Genomic DNA, 21,874 nt, shown 5'->3' on the forward strand with positions numbered 1-21,874 from the left:
TCAGTTTATGTACCAAAACTAGGCATGCGACGGCTCAATCTTCATGATTTTGAATACCTTTCACTCTTCTAGTTCGATTATTGATAAATGACCACTCTGGTTCTTTTGGCTCATCGAAATAACCCAAGAATGGCCACCGGAAATACCCATATTGTGGGACACTCCAGTTTTCGCACCAAAACAAGGCATGCGACGGCTCAATCTTCATGATTTTGAATACCTGTGACTCTGATAGTTCAATTATTGATGAATGACCACTTTGGTTCTTCTAGCCCAGCGAAATAACCCAGGAATGGCCACCGGAAATACCCGTATTGTGGGACATTTCAGTTTTTTATACCAAAACTAGGCATGCGACGGCTCATTCTTCATGATTCTGAATACCTATGACTCTGCTGGTTCAATTATTGATGAAAGATCACTTTGGTTCTTCAAGCCTTCCGAAATAACCCAGGAGTGACCACCGGAGATGCCCGTATTGTGGGACATATAAGTTTATGTACCAAAACCAGGCATGTGACGGTTCATTCTTCGTGATTTTGAATACCTGTGACACTTCTAGTTCAATTATTGATGAATGACCACTTTGGGTCTTTTGGTCCATCGAAATAACCCAGGAATGGCCACCGGAAATACCCATATTGTGGGACATTTCAGTTTTTGTACCAAAACTAGGCATGCGACGGCTCAATCTTCATGATTTTAAATACTTGTGACACTTCTAGTTCAATTATAGATAAAAGACCACTTGAGTTCTTCTGGGCCACCAAAATAACCCAGGAATGGCCACCGGAGATGCCCGTATTGTGGGTCATTTCAGTTTTTGTACTAAAACTAGGCATGCAACGGCTCAATCTTCATGATTTTGAATACCAGTAACTTTGCTAGTTTAATTATTGATGAATAATCACTTTGGTTCCTTTGGCCCATCGAAATAACCCAGGAATGGCCACCGGAAATACCCATTTTGTGGGACATTCCAGTTTTTCCACCAAAACTAGGCATGCGACGGCTCAATCTTCATGATTTTAAATACCTGTGACACTTCTAGTTCGATTATTGATGAATGACCACTTTGGTTCTTCTGGCCCAGCGAAATAACCCAGGGATGGCCACCGGAAATACCCATATTGTGAGACATTCCAGTTTTTCCACCAAAACTAGCCATGCGACGGCTCAATCTTCATGATTTTAAATACCTGTGACTCTGCTTGTTCAATTATTGATGAAAGACCACTTTGGTTCTTCTACTCTTCCGAAATAACCCAGGAGTGACCACCGGAGATGCCCGTATTGTGGGACATATAGGTTTATGTACCAAAACCAGGCATGTGACGGTTCATTCTTCGTGATTTTGAATACCTGTGACACTTCTAGTTCAATTTTAGATGAATGACCACTTTGGGTCTTTTGGTCCATCGAAATAACCCAGGAGTGGCCACCGGAAATACCCATATTGTGGGACATTTCAGTTTTTGCACCAAAACTAGGCATGCGACGGCTCAATCTTCATGATTTTGAATACCTGTGTCTTTGCTAGTTCAATTATTGATGAATAATCACTTTGGTTCCTTTGGTCCATCGAAATAACCCAGGAATGGCCACCGGAAATACCCATATTGTGGGACATTTCAGTTTTTGTACCAAAACTAGGCATGCGACGGCTCAATCTTCATGATTTTAAATACTTGTGACACTTCTAGTTCAATTATAGATAAAAGACCACTTGAGTTCTTCTGGGCCACCAAAATAACCCAGGAATGGCCACCGGAGATGCCCGTATTGTGGGTCATTTCAGTTTTTGTACTAAAACTAGGCATGCAACGGCTCAATCTTCATGATTTTGAATACCAGTAACTTTGCTAGTTTAATTATTGATGAATAATCACTTTGGTTCCTTTGGCCCATCGAAATAACCCAGGAATGGCCACCGGAAATACCCATATTGTGGGACATTTCAGTTTTTGTACCAAAACTAGGCATGCGACGGCTCAATCTTCATGATTTTAAATACTTGTGACACTTCTAGTTCAATTATAGATAAAAGACCACTTGAGTTCTTCTGGGCCACCAAAATAACCCAGGAATGGCCACCGGAGATGCCCGTATTGTGGGTCATTTCAGTTTTTGTACTAAAACTAGGCATGCAACGGCTCAATCTTCATGATTTTGAATACCAGTAACTTTGCTAGTTTAATTATTGATGAATAATCACTTTGGTTCCTTTGGCCCATCGAAATAACCCAGGAATGGCCACCGGAAATACCCATATTGTGGGACATTTCAGTTTTTGTACCAAAACTAGGCATGCGACGGCTCAATCTTCATGATTTTAAATACTTGTGACACTTCTAGTTCAATTATAGATAAAAGACCACTTGAGTTCTTCTGGGCCACCAAAATAACCCAGGAATGGCCACCGGAGATGCCCGTATTGTGGGTCATTTCAGTTTTTGTACTAAAACTAGGCATGCAACGGCTCAATCTTCATGATTTTGAATACCAGTAACTTTGCTAGTTTAATTATTGATGAATAATCACTTTGGTTCCTTTGGCCCATCGAAATAACCCAGGAATGGCCACCGGAAATACCCATATTGTGGGACATTTCAGTTTTTGTACCAAAACTAGGCATGCGACGGCTCAATCTTCATGATTTTAAATACTTGTGACACTTCTAGTTCAATTATAGATAAAAGACCACTTGAGTTCTTCTGGGCCACCAAAATAACCCAGGAATGGCCACCGGAGATGCCCGTATTGTGGGTCATTTCAGTTTTTGTACTAAAACTAGGCATGCGACGGCTCAATCTTCATGATTTTGAATACTTGTCACTCCTCTAGTTTAATTATAGATAAAAGACCACTTGGCTTCTTCTGGGCCACCAAAATAACCCAGGAATGGCCACCGGAGATGCCCGTAATGTAGGTCATTTCAGTTTTTTTTTTTCTAAAACTAGGCATGTGACGGCTCAATTTTATGATTTTGAATACCTGTGACACTTGTAGTTCAATTATTGATGAATGACCACTTTGGTTCTTCTGGCCCAGCAAAATAACCCAGGAATGGCCACCGGAGATGCCCGTAATGTAGGTCATTTCATTTTTTTTTCTAAAACTAGCCATGTGACGGCTCAATTTGCATGATTTTAAATACCTGTGACTCTTCTAGTTCAATTATTGATGAATGGTCACTCCGGCTCATTGTTACCACGAAATAACACAGGAATGGCCAGCGGAAATAACCGTGTTGTGCGATATCTAGGCTCATGTACCAAAACTGGGCATGCGATGGCTCATTCTTCATGATTTTGAATACCAGTGACTTTTCTATTTCAATTATTGATGAATGACCACTTTGGTTCTTCTGGACCACCGAAATAACCCAGGAATGACCACTGGAGATACCCGTATTGTGGGATATTTCATTGTTTGTGCCAAAACTAGGTATGCGACGGCTAATTCTTCATGATTTTGAATACCTGTAACTCTTCTTATTCAATTATAGCTGAATGAGCACTGGCTCTTCGAGACCACCTAAATTATTCAGGAATGGCCAATGAAGATACCCGTATTGTGAGACATTTCAGTTTTGTACCAAAACTAGGTATACGAAGGCTCAATCTTCATAACTTTGAATACCTGTGACATTTTTAGTTCAATTATAGATAAATTACCACTTTGCTTCATCTGTACTACCAAAATAACCCAAGAATTACACCTATACCCGTACTATGCGATATTTAAATAGTTGTACCGAAACTAGGCATGCAATGGCTCATTCTTCATGATTTATAATACTTGTGATTCTTCTAGTTAAATTATAAGTGAATGACCACTCTGGCTCATTATTACCACCGGAAAACCCCAAGAATGACCATTGGTGTTATCTCTATTGTGGGACATTTCAGATTTTGTTCCAAAACTAGACATGTTACGGCTCAATTTTTCTAATTTTCTAAACACGTGATTTCCGGTGGCCATTCCTGGGTTATTTCGCTGGGCTAGAAGAACCAAAGTGTTCATTCATCAATAATTGAACTAGCAAAGACACAGGTATTCAAAATCATGAAGATTGAGCCGTCGCATGCAGTTTTGGTGCAAAAACTTATATGTCCCACAATATGGGTATCTCCGGTGGCCATTCCTGAGTTATTTCGATGGGCCAAAGGAACCAAAGTGGTCATTCATCAATAATTGAACTAGAAGTGTCACAGGGATGCAAAATCATGAAGATTGAGCCGTCACATGCCTAGTTTTGGTACAAAAACTGAAATGTCCCACAATACGGGTATTTCCGGTGGCCATTCCTGGGTAATTTCGCTGGACCAAAAGAACCAAAGTGGTCATTCATCAATAATCGAACCAGCAGAGTGACAGTTATTCAAAATCATGAAGACTGAGCCGTCGCATGCCTAGTTTTGGTGCAAAAACGGGAATGTGCAACAATATGGGTATTTCCGGTGGCCATTCCTGGGTTATTTCACTGGGCCAGAAGAACCAAAGTGGTCATTCATAAATAATCGAACCAGCAGAGTGACAGTTATTCAAAATCATGAAGATTGAGCTGTCGCATTCCTAGTTTTGGTACATATACTGAAATGTCCCACAATACGGGTATTTCCGGTGGCCATTCCTGGGTTATTTCGCTGGGCCAGAAGAACCAAAGTGGTCATTCATCAATAATTGTACTAGCAGAGTCACAGGAATGCAAAATCATGAAGATTGAGCAGTCGCATGCCTACTTTTGGTGCTAAAACTTTGTGGTCCCATATTACGGGTTTCCCGGTGGCCATTCCGGTGCTCCAAAAGGACCAGAATAACCATTCATTCATTCTTTCGGCAAAATACATCCAAACATAAAAAATCGTAAAGAATTGGACACAATTCATTTGGTTTTGGGGTTCAAACCTTAGTAATTTCATCGAATTGTCCAGATTGGCCACCTCCCGGGACTCCAGGAACCGGTTCCGCATTGACCTTACTGGACCAAATTATTCAGTGAATGTGCGCCGGCAATTGGTTCCTTATTACAGAAAAAAATTATGCCAAAATATCCATCAACCGAATAGCACCGATGTGAATTACATATACAGAACTGCGATAGAAGCTTACTTTTCGGATGTTCCGGGTTTCCGGAACCGGGTATGAATAACTAAGCGATTTGAGAATCTCTATTCACAGTCCACGTGAATACCTGTTCAACCATATGAGGACGATTCAGATTACTTGTTTAGTTACGAAACTACAGATCGTCAAAGTAAGGGTCTCTAAAGGGACTTTTTTCATATGTAGCAGGTTCCCGGTGGCCACAGTGACCAAATCCGGATCTCCGGGAGGGTTTCTGAAACTAGACATGTGTGCCTTTCATTTGAGCCCAACAGAACTAAATTCGGTCAACACACTGATTTTGCGAGCTGTTTGAATTTTCGGGTCGAAAACGACCCTAAGTCACAATTTGTAACTTTTTTTATGGAAGCTCCCCTAGGGGTCATTCAAAACTTTTGTTTCCGCAAAAACAAAATTTCCCACAAAAAAATAATTGTCAGAAAGTTTCAAATTGCTAGGTTATTTCAATCAAAAGTTACATTGATTTGAATTTTGAAATGGGTCGAAAAAGACCCAAGGTCCTTACTAAGGTTAAAACATTATATGGTACATGAATTCCGCTGTCCTGAATATAAAACACTGAACAAACTTTCCGGTTATAATTGCAGATTGCTTTTCATCAACGATCTCCAGAGAAAATTTCAGAAAATGAAATGTGAAATACATTATAAAGTTTTTCATGACAAGCAATTAGAATCAATTTATAAAGTAATACACGACCAAATTCGAAAAGATGAAGAAATATAATAAATAAGTAGAAGAATTTCAGAGGATGTCATCTTAGACGAATACTCAAAGGAATCCCTATAGGTTTGCCCATATGTTCTTTGCCAAAATAACTGAAACATTCCTTGTGTTTCAAACCAAATTCCGTCAGTATTCCATAGATGAATTCTTCAATATTTTTTAACAGGCATTTTTTATGCAATTTTGCAGATAGAGATTTCATAGAAATTTTCGAAGAAATTCATAGATAAACTCCGGAAAAATTCCTAAAGGCAGAAACACATCTTGAGATATTGCTGTGGACCCATTAACGTTCAACGCTTCGTCATCGTAATCATCGTCATCATCGAAACTTCAAAAGCAGTTTTTCTGTTCATAACTGAAAATTATTTGATGAAAATTTGTTCACTGTGTTTCGGATGGAGAATAGAATACAGTGAACACATTTTCCTTTAAATTTTCTTGATTTTGAACGAAAAAACTGCTTTTGAGAATTCCGGAATCAATGACGAATCCTGCCCCCTTAAACAAATTCGATGTTATCTCAGGAAAGATTGGAATTAATTATGGAATGATTATTGGAGAAATTTAAGAATCTTGAGGAATTTTTCGAAGAATACCCGGATGAATAAATCATTAAAATAACCGAAACGGCATCTATGAAAAGCACAGATAGCGTGTTTGACAGAACAGCAATGCTGCCACAATGTTAAATCCCATATACGGTGGCGCCGCTGTTTTGATGCGGTGAGTGTCGAAAGAGTGACCTTCAATTATCCATTCATTTTAAGATAACTCGAAATATGACAAAAACCTTTTGAGTTCTATAATAGATTCTCGACAGATTCCTTGCAAAATTTATTACAGAACGTTTATAAAAGCTTTGAATAATTTTGGTAAGATATTTCGCAATCAAGGGGAAGGGCTCTCTCTACGCCCATGATGATGATTGTTATGAGCGTCGGTCGTCGCCTCGAGATCTAAGTTGGCGTCGTTTGGTTGGGGCCATTTTTTAAAATACAATCTGGAAGAACGAGTTTCGGTTTTTTCCTTTCTTTTTCTGCTTTTGGATTTCGATGGATTACGCCTCCGGGGGGGTTGATCTTTTCAGACGATTGTTGTGCGCATTTCGTGAGCAGAGGGGGAGGGTTCTCAGGCCATTCGTCCAACTCGCCGAAATGCTTCTTAGGAGATGTGTCTTGTTTTGTGTGGTTAACCTAGATTTTTCTTCTCTTCTTATTTTTGCTTGTTTTCAGTACTTGCTGTCTTGGCGTGGTTTCCATGGGAACATGTGCAAGGGTTTCCACAGCTTGCAGAGGGACGGGCAGATGGTGGACGTTACGATCGCAGCCGGAGGCAAGATCTTCAAGGCGCACAAGCTGGTCCTGTCGGTGTGCAGTCCGTACTTCCAGAAGATCTTCCTGGAGCACCCGTCGCAGCATCCGATCCTGTTCATGACCGACGTCAACGCGCACCACATGGCCGGGCTGCTGGACTTCATGTATAGTGGACAGGTAAGGAACATTTGTTTCACATTGAGAGCTTAAGCTTAAGGGTTATACGGGTAGAAATGATCTGCGTAGTGCAGTTTCAATTGCTTGCTATCAAGATTATTTGCTGAACTGAGCAAATTTTCAGACAAATGAGATCTTATGCTTAGTCAGCTGAGTAGAATTAGAAAGGCAATCTCGGTATCCTCTTTATCCGATTGATGTCAGGCTCCAGAGAATTGCAAAAAACTATAACACCTAAAACACTTGCACACTCTTGTAGAACCTGATAGCTTCATTTATCCACTGCACTCCACGCCTACTTGTTCTCATCAGGTCAAAGGCGAGTATCATCAGTGTTCTTGTCCAATATTCTCACAACATGCCTTGTCTAACGCATCCGTCTGGCCACGGCATAAAAATTAACAAGGCAGGCTCTTTACTGGTGTAAACATCGAATTTGGTTGTAAACATATGACGTCACTCCTATCGTACCATATACCATCCGCACCACCACATCATTTTTTTTTCATGAATTTGTTCGAGATGGATGGAACGACGCGTCAATTAGTTTCCGGAATATATCACCTTCTCACAATAGTACACCGTGCTTCCGGCTTTCAAAGAGCTCCTGGTTCATGACTGTCACTCAGCGTTATTCTTCCACCGCCTTAAAAGAGAAGAAAACACCATTCAAAAAACCAAAGTGTTTACAAGTCCTTCTCGAGAATAATCCTATCGTAGATAACTAGCGGTCTTTTTGTTCGTGATATATTCGATACGAGACGAATCTTGTTCGATCCTAGATTCTCTGGAGCTCCCACTAGGTGGCACACACCACACAATACGCCTCCGTATTTCACGGCTTACGCTGTTGTCAACGATACGAGGTTAACCAACTCATTCACCATTTCTCCATGTCACCAGCGAAGTATATTAATTGACTGGACATTTTAAAAATCGTACCTCCTCAGTTAAATTAGGCTCTCCGGCTTACGCTTGAGGGTATAAGCGTAATGTTGAGCAGCAGACACGAGACTCCTTTGCAGCCTGTCGCTTATCACCAATATGAACTATAGAGTTAGCGAAGAATACACCCACAGTGACCATCAAGCGATCCAATACTGCGTTGGGCAGAGAAGTTGTGCAGTATGGCAGAGGAGAAATGGAGAACGTAGATGGAAGACGAAGCACTTCGACAAGGATCTTTTCGTCGAAGCACTCTGAGCAGTAAGCAACGCTCCAAACATGGATGCAGGAGAGCTGACAGAATCGTTGGCGAGAGCGTGTGACGAGACTATGCCGAGAAAATTGGAGCTAGGAAATCAGCGGCGTCCTGCATACTGGTGGAACGACAGACACAGCACCCTTCGTGTAGCCTGCTTAAGAGCCAGAAGACGCGTACAGAGAGCTAGATCCGAAGTCAGCATGGAAGAGCGTAAAGTGACCTACCGACTGGCCAGATCCGCGTTCAAACGGGAGATAGCGACGAGTAAAACGAACTGCTACAAGAAGTTGTGCAGGAAAGCTAACGCAAATCGCTGGGGCAACGCCTATCGAGTAGTGATGGCGAATCAAGGGCCTAGTTACGCCAGCTGAAATGTGCCCCGACAAACTGAAGGCGATAGTGGACGGTCTCTTTCCGACGCATGCTCCCACCGCGTGGCCGCCCACACTGTACGCTGACGTAGATGAAGAAAATGCTGGTATCCAAGTGTCTAACGCCGAGCTGATAACGATTGCAAAAGGATTGAAGCTGAACAAAGCTCCCTGATCAGATGGTAGCCTTAACGTAGCGCTAAGGGCAGCAATCTTGGCGTTACCAGAAATATTCAGGACAACGCTGCAAAAGTGTCTAGCGGAAGGCTGCTCCCCAGACAGATGGAAGGTGCAGAAGCTGGTGTTGCTGCCAAAACCGGGAAAACCGCCAGGAGATCCTGCTTCATATAGACCAATGTGCTTGCTGCATACTCTTGAAAAACTTCTGGAAAAGGTCATCCTCGGCAGGCTGACGATCTACACGGAAGGCGACAACGGATTGTCGAAACGGCAGTTCGGATTCCGTAAAAAGACTTCGATGGTGGATGCTATTCGGGCAGTCATCGCGTGCGCGAAGAAAGCGTCTAAGCAGAAGAGGAGAGGCAATTGAAACTGCGCAGTGGTAACAATAGATGTCAATAGATGTCAACAGTGCCAGTTAGCTATCGCCAAGCCCTACACAGAATGCGGGTTCCTGAATATCTGTGTAAAGTTCTGCTTTAACTTAAGTAACTTTCTCAGGTTCAGGTTCAGGTTTACAACACAAACCAGGGACGGATGTCAATGGAAGCCACGGCGGGAGTTCAACAGAGATTCATGATGTACAATGGAGTGCTAACCTTGTCACTGCCGAATGGAGTCAAGATCGTCGGGTTCGCAGATGACGTCGTTCTTGCGGTAACTGGCGAGACTACGGAGAAGGTGGAGATGCTGACGGCGGAATCGCTAGACACTATTGAATCGTGGATGACGGGAGTCAAGCTGCAGTTGGCTCATCAGCTGGTGCTTGTCAGCAACTGCAAGGCGGTTCAGCAGTTGGAGATCAACGTCGGAAGACACGCAATCACATCGAAATGCTCTCTAAAGCACTTTGTAGTAATGATCGACGACAGGCTAAACTTTAACAGCCACGTAGACTATGTCTGCGAAAAGACAGCGGAAGCTGCTAACACTGTAGCTAATCATGCCTAACATTGGAGGACCAAGAAGCAGCACGAGGCGTCTTCTGACGACCGTATCATCGTCCATACTGCGATACGGAGTCCCGGCCTGGGCTGCAGCGTTGACAACCAAACGCAATCGAGATAAGCTGGCAGGTACGTTCCGGCTCATGGTTATACGGGTGGCGAGTGCCTACCGCACTATATCTTCGGAGGAAGTGTGCGTTATCGCCGGAATGATCCCCATTTGCATCACTTTAGCTGAGGACATCGCACTAGGAATGTGAGGAATACCATTAGGTTGGACACAATGGCCAGGTGGCAGCACGAATAACTCGGAGAAAGGAAGGTGGACCCACAGGCTAATTCGTGTCGGTGTGGATGACCAGAAAACATGAGGAAGGTAACTTCTTCCTGGTCCAGTTTCTGTCAGGCCATGGATGCTTCCGGAAATATCTGCACAGATTCTGACACGCAGAATCTCCACATTGTGCGGCCTGTCCAAATATCGAGGAGACACCGGAGCATTTTATATTCGACTGCCCTCGATTCAGGGAGATACGAAGTGAGATGATGCTAGAAACCGCAAGCGTCCTAAATCCGGACAACATCGTGCAGAACATGTGCCAGCATGAAAGCACTTTGAATGCGGTGAACAGGGGAATAACAGCGATTATGTCGTTGCTGCAAAGGAGATGGCGTGAAGACCAGAGAGCTCAGAGTCGCGATCGGAGTAGGCTAGATCCTCCGTCGGGGACTAGACCGCGTAGAGCGGGCGTAGAGTAGTATCGGTTAAAAGTCGTCAGGGCGCCTGCAAACCGGAAGTCATCCTCCAACCGGGATTCAAGAACCGACCCTGGCACTTGGCCGACCAACGTCGATTCGGAGTAGGCTGAGTCCACCGCCGGGGTCTAGCTTAGTAATTCGCGAAATAGCACCGATAAATGGTCGTCAGGGAGCCTGTGAACCGGAAATTTCCCTTTACCTGAATCGCAGGACAGACCTCGGCATCTGCCCGGATAGCATCGGTTCGGGATATCTTCCGCTGCCGGAAAAATAGTCGTCGGAATAGGATAGATCCACCGCTGGGGACTACTCTGAGTAGTACGTAGCGCATCACCGGCTTGAGACGTCGGAGGGCCAGTGTACCAGAAGCCATCCTCCAACCGGAATCAATCATGTGAGTTCCCCAGGAAAGCTGTTCTTGTCCATGATTCTTGAAAGCTCTAGGTAGTCGATACAAATACTACTAGCTCATCCCAGCATTTGGAGTTTTTACCGTACCCTCAATAAAACCCTCATGGACCTTCAACAAGACTATTCAGTCGTGATTCACTGCTTCCTGTCATAGAGCTCTCACGTTTATCTCGTAGCCCAAGGACCAGTTAACGGTTGGCCAAGCTCTTCATAGTCTGATCCTTCCTTATCTCGAAGATCTTCTCGTCTTTTCGCGTGCACCGCTTAACTTTGTTTATATTTTCCACCAAAACTCGCTCTCAAGTGGTATTGGTGGCATGTGCGTTCAAGAGCATGGATCTGGAGAACCGAACATGCGTTCAAGCTTAAAACCTAATCGATTGGTCACTAGCTGGTGGTAACCAATCGATTAGGTTTTCAGCTCAAACGGATGTTTGGTTCTCCAGATCCGTGCTCTTGAAAATAAGAACTTTGGCTTCGATTCATCTTCACTTTAAGTCTACGCAACACCACTGAGGGCAGAAACAACTATTTTATTAGGCAGCGTACATTTATTACGTAACGCTAAAATTGAAAATTTTCGACCCCCTCCCCCCGTCCGTAACGCTTTTTGTATGAAAATTTTTAAATTTTTGTATGAGCCGTAACGCTTGAGCCTACTCTTCCCCTCCCCCTAGATCGTTACGTAATTTGTGGATGCCGCCTTAGCACTCTCGTAGTTTCCTGGAGATTGCTACGTACATCATTGAGTCATTCGCTCTTCATAATACGCTGTCTACAGTTTCCCGGGTTGATGCACCCCTGCTCATCCGTCTGCGTTTCCGGTTTTCCTTCTCTCAAAGCGTATTCATCATATTTTTCTTGAGCGAATGCTTCTTTAAATCTTCTGTGTCACTTAGTTTCGTTCGCTGATTGCTCAGTGGGTTCGATTAAAGCCTTTCAGGGTATTTCTGCCCTCATCCTTGGTTTCTTCTGTTCTTGTTCTGCAGTTATTATGGCCAGATGTAAGGCTCGTCACCACATACTTAATCTTCTTATGCAAATTTTTCAGGAGCTTGTAGAATTCGTTGATCTTCAAGTTGACCTTCCCTAACTGTGATTAGATTTTGGAGTGAACAATCGGTTCAAATACCCTATCTTCGGTTTGTTTCCTTGTATCGTGCTACTAATGATAATCGCTCCGGCTACTAATGGTGCCAATGGTTATCTTTACTTTAACCATGTCTATATGATCAATTTGCTCAACAATCGTGGCTTATGAAGTCACTCTCAAGAACAAATCATCTCAAAACTCTCAAGTGGTATTGGTGGCATCTACTTCATCAGATCTAATCGTCAATCTCTTCTCTAACTTCCAGGTGAACGTCAAGTACGAGGACTTGCCCAACTTCCTCAAAGTGGCAGAAGCCCTGCAGGTTAAGGGCTTGCACGGCGAGGTAAGTCCAAACTCTCTCTTCGTAAAACCCACTCGATACTCACTGTTCAACTCCCCTCCTCTCCCCCAACAGAGTACCAACGACGCCGAGGAGCGTGACTATCAGCAGCAGCAACAGCAGCACGCTCTCCGCCTGCAGGAACAGCAGCGCCTCTACCAGCAACAGCAGCAAAACATGGCACAGCACCAGCAAAACCTGGCTCAACAGCGTCAGCAGCTCATCCAGGCAGCCCAGCAGCAAGCACAAGCCGTTGCTCACGCTCAGCAGCAGCAGGCAGTGCAGCAAGCTCAACAGGCGGCTGCTGCTGCCGCTGCAGCCCAGCAGCAACAGTTGGCTAACCGGAACAGCTTCAAGGAACTGATGAAGGCCAAGCACGCCGCCGCTGCTGCCGTACTGAACGAAGACTACTTGAACAACAATGCCAACAGTATGAACAATAACAACAACAACTCCCACGTGAACAATGCCAACCTGAACAACAATCTCAGCTCCATGAACAACAACAACCTCTCGCAATTTGGCGTCCACCAGATCAACCCGTCGAAGAAAATGCTTGACAGCCAAAAGTACCAGAAGTACTACTCGAAACGGAAGCTGGTCCAACAGTACGAACAGGAAATGCGAGCGGAAAAACGGAAACTTGGCATTGAAGACGTTATCCAGGCAGCGGCAGCGGCAAAGGCATTGAACCTTCGGCTTAACAATGGTGGCATGACAAGTCCAGTGAGCGTAGTGGCACCATCGACGCCCACTCCGAACCCACCAGAAACGCCAACCAATGGACACTCTAGCGGTACAGACGAGGAGCAACCACCGCTGATACAGAACATCAAATCGGAACCGAACTACGATGAGGACGAAGGCATGGATGTGGACCACGATCACAACTCGGCATCAAACAACAACAACAATAACAATCACAGCATCATCAACAATAACAACAACAATCACGAGGAAGACTACTACAGTCAACGCGACTCGGTCATCGGAAAGTCCATGAAACATTCCATCCTGGAGCCAAATATAGTATTAAAGCAAAGCGACGAGTGTCTCAGCACCAACAACCAGACGGGTAGTCTCAATCTGTGCAAGAATGTTAGTTAGGAGAGTGGGTCCGGTTGGCATGGAACCGGAATGACCACAGAAAGAACTACAACGGGAGCAGCAACAACGGTGTGGCGTGAGTGGGAATGAGTGTATCGGATCGATGAGTGCGTGAGTGGATGAGTGAGCAATTTCAAACACACCCTCATACATAGGAACTTGTAGTAATATTTATATTTATTTATTTTGTTGATTTTGTTAGCAATGCACCGCCGAACTTTTTGTACATAAACTTTTTTTGTTGGTCGGTTTAATTTTCAACAATTTTTCATCATATTTTGCGACACGTAAATTATTTTGATATCATTATTAGTAATTAGCTAGTAGCCGAATCGGAGTCGTCGATTCAGATTTGTTTTCGAGGTGTTTTGATATGGAGCGTGTGGGGATTTTACAATGAAAAAAATATATTACTAAACGATTAGCACTCATTGAGGAGTTTCCTGTAGATTTTTTTTTCTTCCGAGGTACTGACAAGGAATATGTTAATTTATTCAATTCGTTTTGCGTGTTGTCCTAACTTTTTTTTATATCATTTCTGTCCCCATTTTGTTGTTGATTTTCGTTGCGAATAAAACAGGAAAATCTAATTGAACAAAACCTCATTTTGTTTTAATCATTCATAGTAGTAGCTTTAAGTCGTATGTTTGCGTGAGTGTAGAAATGCTCGGGTATATTGAGTGCAAGATGAGACAAGAATGGGAAGTCGAAGAAGAAAAATTAAAATCAGAAATTGATCTACGAAAATGATTGATTTTTCTCACCTGATTATTTGTGATCTATGTTCGCTATGTGTAGTTAAAGAAAGATGCTGGGCGTCGTTTGTCAGCGCTCTTGAAGAAAGAAAATAACATGTCGAAAATGACGTAAAAGCTCAGGTCATTACTAATCTAGTTCTTGTTGCTTGAGAGATGATTTATTAGCGAAATTGTTTTGACAAACGCGTGTAGGAATCATTTGTCTTTGTTGGTTATTGAAAAGTTCTATTTAGCATTAATTGTTTTCGAAACGCTGGACAGCGGCTTCAGAAAAAAAAGCTGATTAGCTTAAGTTTTGATTTGAACTTGTCGAGAACAAGCACGGAATCCATCCAATCATTACTTACCAAACTCTTTGAATTTTGGCTTGTTTCGAGGATTTCGCTTAACTGACATTTGGTTTAACAATTCAAGCAAAACAAGAATTATCCTGCCACTGGAATATAAACGATAGAAATCAAGATGGACGATGAACAACCTAACGGTACCAACTGCCAACTAACGCAAGAACAGTGGCATCTATTGTGCAATTAACCCGTTTAAATGTCGTTGTGAAAGGTAACAAAACAAATACAAAATTAAACCTAACCTAACTTATTAATCAATGCGATGGGAATCGATGTTTTACAAACTGTCTATGCAACACTTCCCAATAATGGGATGCAGAACTGTCATTTCATAGTGAAGGTTCTCGGTTATTTTTCTTACGTTTCTGTTAGATTTTTTTCACAAGTAAATTTAGTTGATAGAATTTGTTAAGAATTTTTCTTTCTTTCGGGTTTATTTATTTATTGATCTACACTTCTCTTCCTTCTATCTCCTTTCTATTTTACTAAATGGTGTCTACGTGGTCTCCTGTCTCTTACCTCCACATTAGTTTTCACACGTTTCTGTAGTGTAAAACGACGTTCTTAGAGTTTAGTGAGATTTTTGTTTTCGTTACAAAAATTAGCCGAAAAGAGATGCAACACAAGATTCATATACATATACATATAGCAAAATGAGTGTAATTTAAACGTTGCTTAGTATAAGTGAGGAATAGATAAATCATAGACTTACATCCACGTACACAGAAAATAAAGGAATGCAAAATTGTGGAAACAAAATATACTTATATGAGTGTTAGATTTTTATAGAAATATTGATATTTACAATACAAAAAAGAAGGAACAAAACAGACATGTGAATTACAATAAAGCAGCTTCGCTAGTGCGATGGCAAAATGACTCACATAGAAAGGAAAACTTTGAAATCATACACACATACCTTACCTGAGCAGAAGATAAGAGGAACTTGCAAGACGCGAAAAAGGACAACTAAATTATACTAAGTATACACTGTAAGAAAATTAAAAACGATACAATAATTTTAGGAATCATCCCAGAAAACTCAACAAAGTGAAAACTGAGTTACTAAGTGAAACTAAATTATACCTACTAACATACAACAGCAAACAAAAAAAAAACTATTTATGTCCATGTGTAATAGATATGTGCAAACGCAAAACACAAATAACATAAAACATTGCTATCGTTGTACGCGGGCAGCAGCAGCAGCACCCCGTAAAAGCCGGGAAAATATATTTCTATATTTGTATTGTGTAGCGTTCAGAACGCGCAGTTGTTAAACAAGAGACAAGACAAATACAGCACAACTGGCAGTAGAATCATCCGAAAACACACATACAGACGTACACGGACATATTCATAACACACTTTCTCCCAGCCAGCCTAAATCCCAGTGATGATGATCAGTGGATACTCTCGCGCCAGCACGTGCCGAACTAGCTAACAAAACATAACGAAAATAGACAATGCCTAATGATAGTCGTTTGCCACCAGAGCAAAAAAAACTAGATCACACAATAGATACACAATAAGCGAAAACAATAATCCACCGCAAGGGAAGCCGAATGTGCGAACGCAGAGATCATATACGATTTTTCGTTTGTTTTGTAGTTTACAATGCTTTATGTTGGAATTACGGAAACAAATGGAAACTTATTACAACACACACACATACACATACAAGAAACGTAAACAATGTTTAGACGAGATTTTTTTTGTTATATTTTATAAAAGTGAAGATTATTATAAATATATATTCTACATAATAATAAATACCAATTGAAGTGTGTTTTTATGATGCAATTGGAAACGAAAGAAAATTTTCATACGGGTGACGGTTAAACGACAGTTGGAGGTTATACAAGAATTCCTTTGAGTAAAGGTCTACAGATCTACTAGCGTAATCAGTGATCTTTTGGAGGGTTAAGAACTTGGGTGATATCTATACGGGCTTTTATAAATTTTCTCTACCAATGATTGTTTCAAGTTGCCCAAGAACTACTCGGGTACAGGTCATCATATCTACAAGCGCAACGAGTGTCCTTCCAGAACCTTGCAATTTAGGATAATATCTATACAGCCTTATATAGTTAGGTTTATCAAGTTTGGAGTTCAGCTACTATCGAAGGTTATGCCAAAACTTTGTTGAGTTCAGGTCTTCAGATCTACAAGCGTATCTAGTGATTTCTTGAGTAGTGGTTAGTCCTTTGATCGTTTCACTCGCTAAAAAAAGTTAGGGTGTATGAAGGCCAAACTCTCACAAATAATTTACTGTTTTAGTTTAGAAATTTATAACACCTTGAACCGCGGAATACGCCTAAAAGTAGACATTTTCCTAAGACAATTCTACATTATTCATATTAATTCGTTTATTTAGCCTAATCGAACACACCTATGAAAGTTCTGGCAACGGAATCGTTTTCGGCAATCCCGTTTTTAGTAACAATCGACTTTTCCTTGCTTATATCGTTTGCACATCATATGGGAGATGTTGAGACGTGTAATTACCTACAGTCATAACTTAAAATAATTAGTAAATTTCCAAGAGAAAGCATTCAGTTTGATCTCTGGCAGACGAACGCACGACGAGCATTGGCGTAGAAAATCTTTTGAATCAATTAACAAAAATTCTTTAGCACTTACGTTCTTTTATTTTGTACAACAATACTGCCGTGAATCGCAAGTCAGTCCCATCTGTAAAAAGTAGGCATTGAGAAAATAGGCTGTGAAGCTTTCAAACTCGTTTTCCATACGAATATTCAAAAAATTCCAGAGAATTGAAACATGTTCAAATCTTAATTAAATTTTCACAATTTGCTTTTCACTACGATATCTTTACGAGAAAAATATAAAAATGATTAAAAAACGATTCATTTTTGTGTGAAACAGTCCGGGAATCCATAGTGGGACTGATATGCGATTACTTTTCGTTATGTTTTTTCCTATTTTTTCTAAACAAATCATATTATCTCATTAGTGTAGCTGAAAGATATGGAAGTGTAGTGTAGTGTAGCTGAAAGATACTGGAAGATATGTTGAAAACTGAACTCAACTCAATTTTGACAAAAATGCAGATGGGACTGACTTGCGATTCACGGCGGAATAGTGGGAAAACCTCGCTTGTCGTACAAAGGTACAAAGCATCAGTGTAGCGATTCTGAATCGGTGAATCGTGCGACCATCGAGAGATTTATCATCCGTTGCAACATACTGCGATACCAAAGACGAAATAATGACCTCCATGTTCCAAAATTTCATGACACATAATGCAATAGAGCAAAATCTAGAATACCGGGAAAAGAGTACTGCGATGTTTCAAAATTGTGTACCTTTCGCAGTACCAAAGGACCAAATGCTGTACTAGAAGTGGTACCCAATCTGAACCCGACTTTTTCTAATTATTCCTTTTTTTTAGCATAGAGCAGCATTTTAACTGCATTATAATTTCCTATGTTCTTGGAGTGCCCTGATCGAGGTGTCTGGTGATGATGATTGCCTTTAATAAGATTTCTTAAAAGAAATCCATACATTAATTACAACTCGTATAGTATCCAACAAAACTAATTGAGCTGTCGGCAAATAAATAAAAAGACAAAATTACTACGAAAAACTTTCGTAGACACATTTCTTCAAGGAATTTCAACCTGGCTAAGGCTTCTAAGAAAAATTAAAAAAATCGGCCGTAGTTTTTTATCCCAGCAATATGTTCTTTCTTTGTTCTAGTTTAATTTTTTTTTAATAATTTCGCATGAATGAACTTTTTGCTTAAACCCTTAACTAAGTTTTACTAAGAACAAAATTGACAGTCTTAAGATTTTTAGTTTAACCAAATTCGTTTGCTATAAATCTGTTAGAAATTAGCCAAATAATATTGTGAGATTTGTTCATGTTCAAATTAATCCCGGATTTAAATAAAAAATGACTAAACTTTATTAAGTTCATAATTTGCCTTGACAATTTCTCCAAAAAAAAACATTAATTCTGTCTAATTCTTTCATATAATTTTTTCCAAAAAAGTTATTAAAAACTTTTTCGCGAAGTTCATCAAAAGTCCTTCAGACATATTTTCAAAATACAGCGTAAATTGCGTCACACATTCACCTTTGTTTTGTTTTCTGTAAATATTACTGCAAATCCCCGGATTAAACACACAGTTAAAAATAATGAAGATTACACGTCATGTAAACTTCATTTATGCAATGTAAACATGACGTCATGTAAATCTAAGCCTGAAATAATGTAAAAATGTGTTATATGTCATGTAATCACACAGGATCCTGCTGGATTACATGACATATAATTGAAGTTTACATGACATATCATGTAAATGTTCATGATATTCCACGCTCCACTTATGTGCATTATATGTCTCAGAAATTTACACGTTTCGTTCGAACTGTGCAGGTATTATCTATGAAAAGTGTTTTTGGAATGTCTTTTGACTGCGAATCTTCAGAGAAAATTTATTGAAAAACCCTAGGCATACTTTTGCTTCCGAAATTAGCATAGCTGTAAAGGAATCTGTGGACAAACATTTAGTAAAATAACTGAGCAGGGATTTACTAAGAAATTCATGAAGAAATTTGTTAAGATCTTCCTTAAAACATTACTTTATAAATGGTTTTATCACTTCTGCAAAAAATCCGTATTCTGGAATTGAATTCCTGTGAAATTTTAAGGCGGAATTCCCAAAGGCTTTTTGGCGGAATTATGGTGAATCCAAAAGTCCAAGAGAGAATTCTGCTAGATTTCCAAAGAAGATTCTGATGGAGCTCATTGAGAAATTTGTTTTTTTTTTCTGTTTGAGAGGTTCCAATTATCCTACAGTTATTCAACTCTAGAGAAAAGATTACAGACGACCACTTATCTTTTGTTATTATCCAACTTTTGTTTCTACACAGTTCGAACGAAACGTGTGAATTTCTGAGACATATAATGCACATAATTGGAGCGTGGAGTATCATGGATATTTACATGATATTTCATGCAAACTTCAATTATATATGATGTAATCCAGCAGGATCCTCTGTGGTTACATGACATATAACACATTTTTACATGATTTCAGACTTAAATTTACATGACGTCATGTTTACATCGCATAAATGAAGTTTACATGACGTGTTATCTTCATAATTTTTAACTGTGTATCTACTTTAATATGTTGTTGTTCCTCCTTCCTTCGCATAACATATCATTGAGCAATTTCGAATAGAAAATCATACTCCAAATAGAGAAACAACATTTTAAGGAATCAAAATAAAAGAAATTCTAGGAGTTTTTGAAAAATTTCAGGATTCTTATATGTATGGTTTCTGATTTCTGAAATTCCATCAGGAATTACTCAACGAATTTTCAATGTAATGCTAAAATCCAAGCTTTAAATTATGAATTTTACCATAACCATCTTTCATTGCAAATCTTCTTGTGGTTCTACCACAAAAGTAAAAATATTCCCTTCAAAAGAGTTTGTATGGAATTTCGACAAGTAGGAAAAACAAAGTTTAATCTGTTCGTCATACTATCATCAAGCTTCGGAGTTCATGCAAAACATTTTCTGAGATGTTAGATGCAAACACCTTCATTAAAAATTCTGTCCGTTTCAACATTCATAAATCATTATCCATCATAAAAGGCTTTGAAAATGAACAAATTTTACATAGTTAATCCGACTAAAAACAACACCAAAATGCTTTCTGTGAGGTACATCGTCAGGAATTTTGTCAAAAAGTTTCAAAAATTCTACGATGAATTCTGGAATTTCTCGACATCCAGTATTCAGTATTTTTTCAAATTCAATTTGAACTATTTCAATGAAGTGATTTGTAGAGTAATTTGAAAAGATATCATTTAAATAATATTTAGGTATTTCTGGAGTAGTTCTTGAGCCAAATATGGAGAAAGGATAGATTTCTAGATATTCTTTATAAAAAAGTCCTTGGATCAACATTCGTAAAAAAAATGGAATAATTGTTGGAGCCTGAAAAAATACCTGATGGAATTTCTGGAGAATATTGTTTGAGAAGTTCAAGAATGAATCATTTTTTAAATCGGTTGAAAAATTTACTTTTAAAAAAATCACAGGAAAATGCTATGAGTGGATCCCTGGTGAAGTTCTGGAATGATCCAAGGACGACATCCAAGGGGAAACAATAATGTAATTCTGCAAAGAAATCTCTGAACGAGTTTTTAGGGAATTTTTTGAGTATTTCAGGCAAAAGTTTATGAAAGAATAGCTTAACGTATGCCTCTAAGGGCCGATTTCTTCACCTTCGCTTAAGCCGTAAACCACGTTTACCCATACGATTAAACCAGGTTTAATGCTTAGGCGGTGGTGAAGAAACCGCTTATAAAACCTTGGAATGATTGAATTAAAAAATATATAAATCATCAATGGGTAAATTTTGCAACACAATGAATTTAATATTAGCAATACCTGAGGCAGTGTTATTGGTAATAGATAGTGCCAAATCCTTTTTCTTCTATAGTAAATTCGTTAGAAAGTTCAGGGAAATAATTATAACGTTGCTGATTTTTTTAAAAGTGATGGGTGGAGGGACATAATCAGGACAAATTTGAGAAGCAAATTGATCGATCCAATCTTCTGAATATTCCAGAACAGATGTAGAAGGAATATTGTAATTTCTCAAATTTCGAGCAACAGACCATAATTTAGATAAAGATGTTTCAGGATCAAGATTTTCAACAAAGTTTCTCCATTATTTTCTTTTCTTAAATTTAGTAATTCGAGTAAACTGAGCTTTAGTTTTGCATTAAAAAATATAATGTTCTCTTGATCCTGAACGCCTAAATTGTTTAAAAGCATTTGATTTATTTTTAATTCAATGGTACAATCATTATCCCACCAAAAAGAAATGTGTTTCCTTTCGTTGGCCCCAATTTAGTTTGTTTGCATTGTGATTTATATAAACATTCAATTAACATTTTTGAAAAACTATCATAATTTTGAAGGGGTGAAAGCGAATTATCAAACTTATTCAAAGCAGA

General features: G+C 39.9%; 1 protein-coding gene across 5 annotated transcripts in view; it reads left to right on the forward strand.

Annotated features, from left to right (window-relative positions):
* The window catches only part of LOC5564080 (probable serine/threonine-protein kinase cdc7), a 200,950-nt gene extending 184,561 nt beyond the window's left edge, over positions 1 to 16,389 (forward strand). For all 5 annotated transcript variants that reach the window (XM_021857264.1, XM_021857265.1, XM_021857266.1 and 2 more), the window contains 3 exons: positions 7,092 to 7,349; positions 12,580 to 12,657; positions 12,730 to 16,389. In XM_021857264.1, coding sequence (XP_021712956.1) covers positions 7,092 to 7,349; positions 12,580 to 12,657; positions 12,730 to 13,761 — 1,368 coding nt within the window. In that variant the 3' untranslated portion in view covers positions 13,762 to 16,389. The remainder of the gene's footprint in view (positions 1 to 7,091; positions 7,350 to 12,579; positions 12,658 to 12,729) is intronic.
* Positions 16,390 to 21,874: the final 5,485 nt, after the last annotated feature.

Source organism: Aedes aegypti, chromosome 1, assembly GCF_002204515.2.
Source record: "Aedes aegypti strain LVP_AGWG chromosome 1, AaegL5.0 Primary Assembly, whole genome shotgun sequence".
Taxonomy (NCBI): domain Eukaryota; kingdom Metazoa; phylum Arthropoda; class Insecta; order Diptera; family Culicidae; genus Aedes; species Aedes aegypti.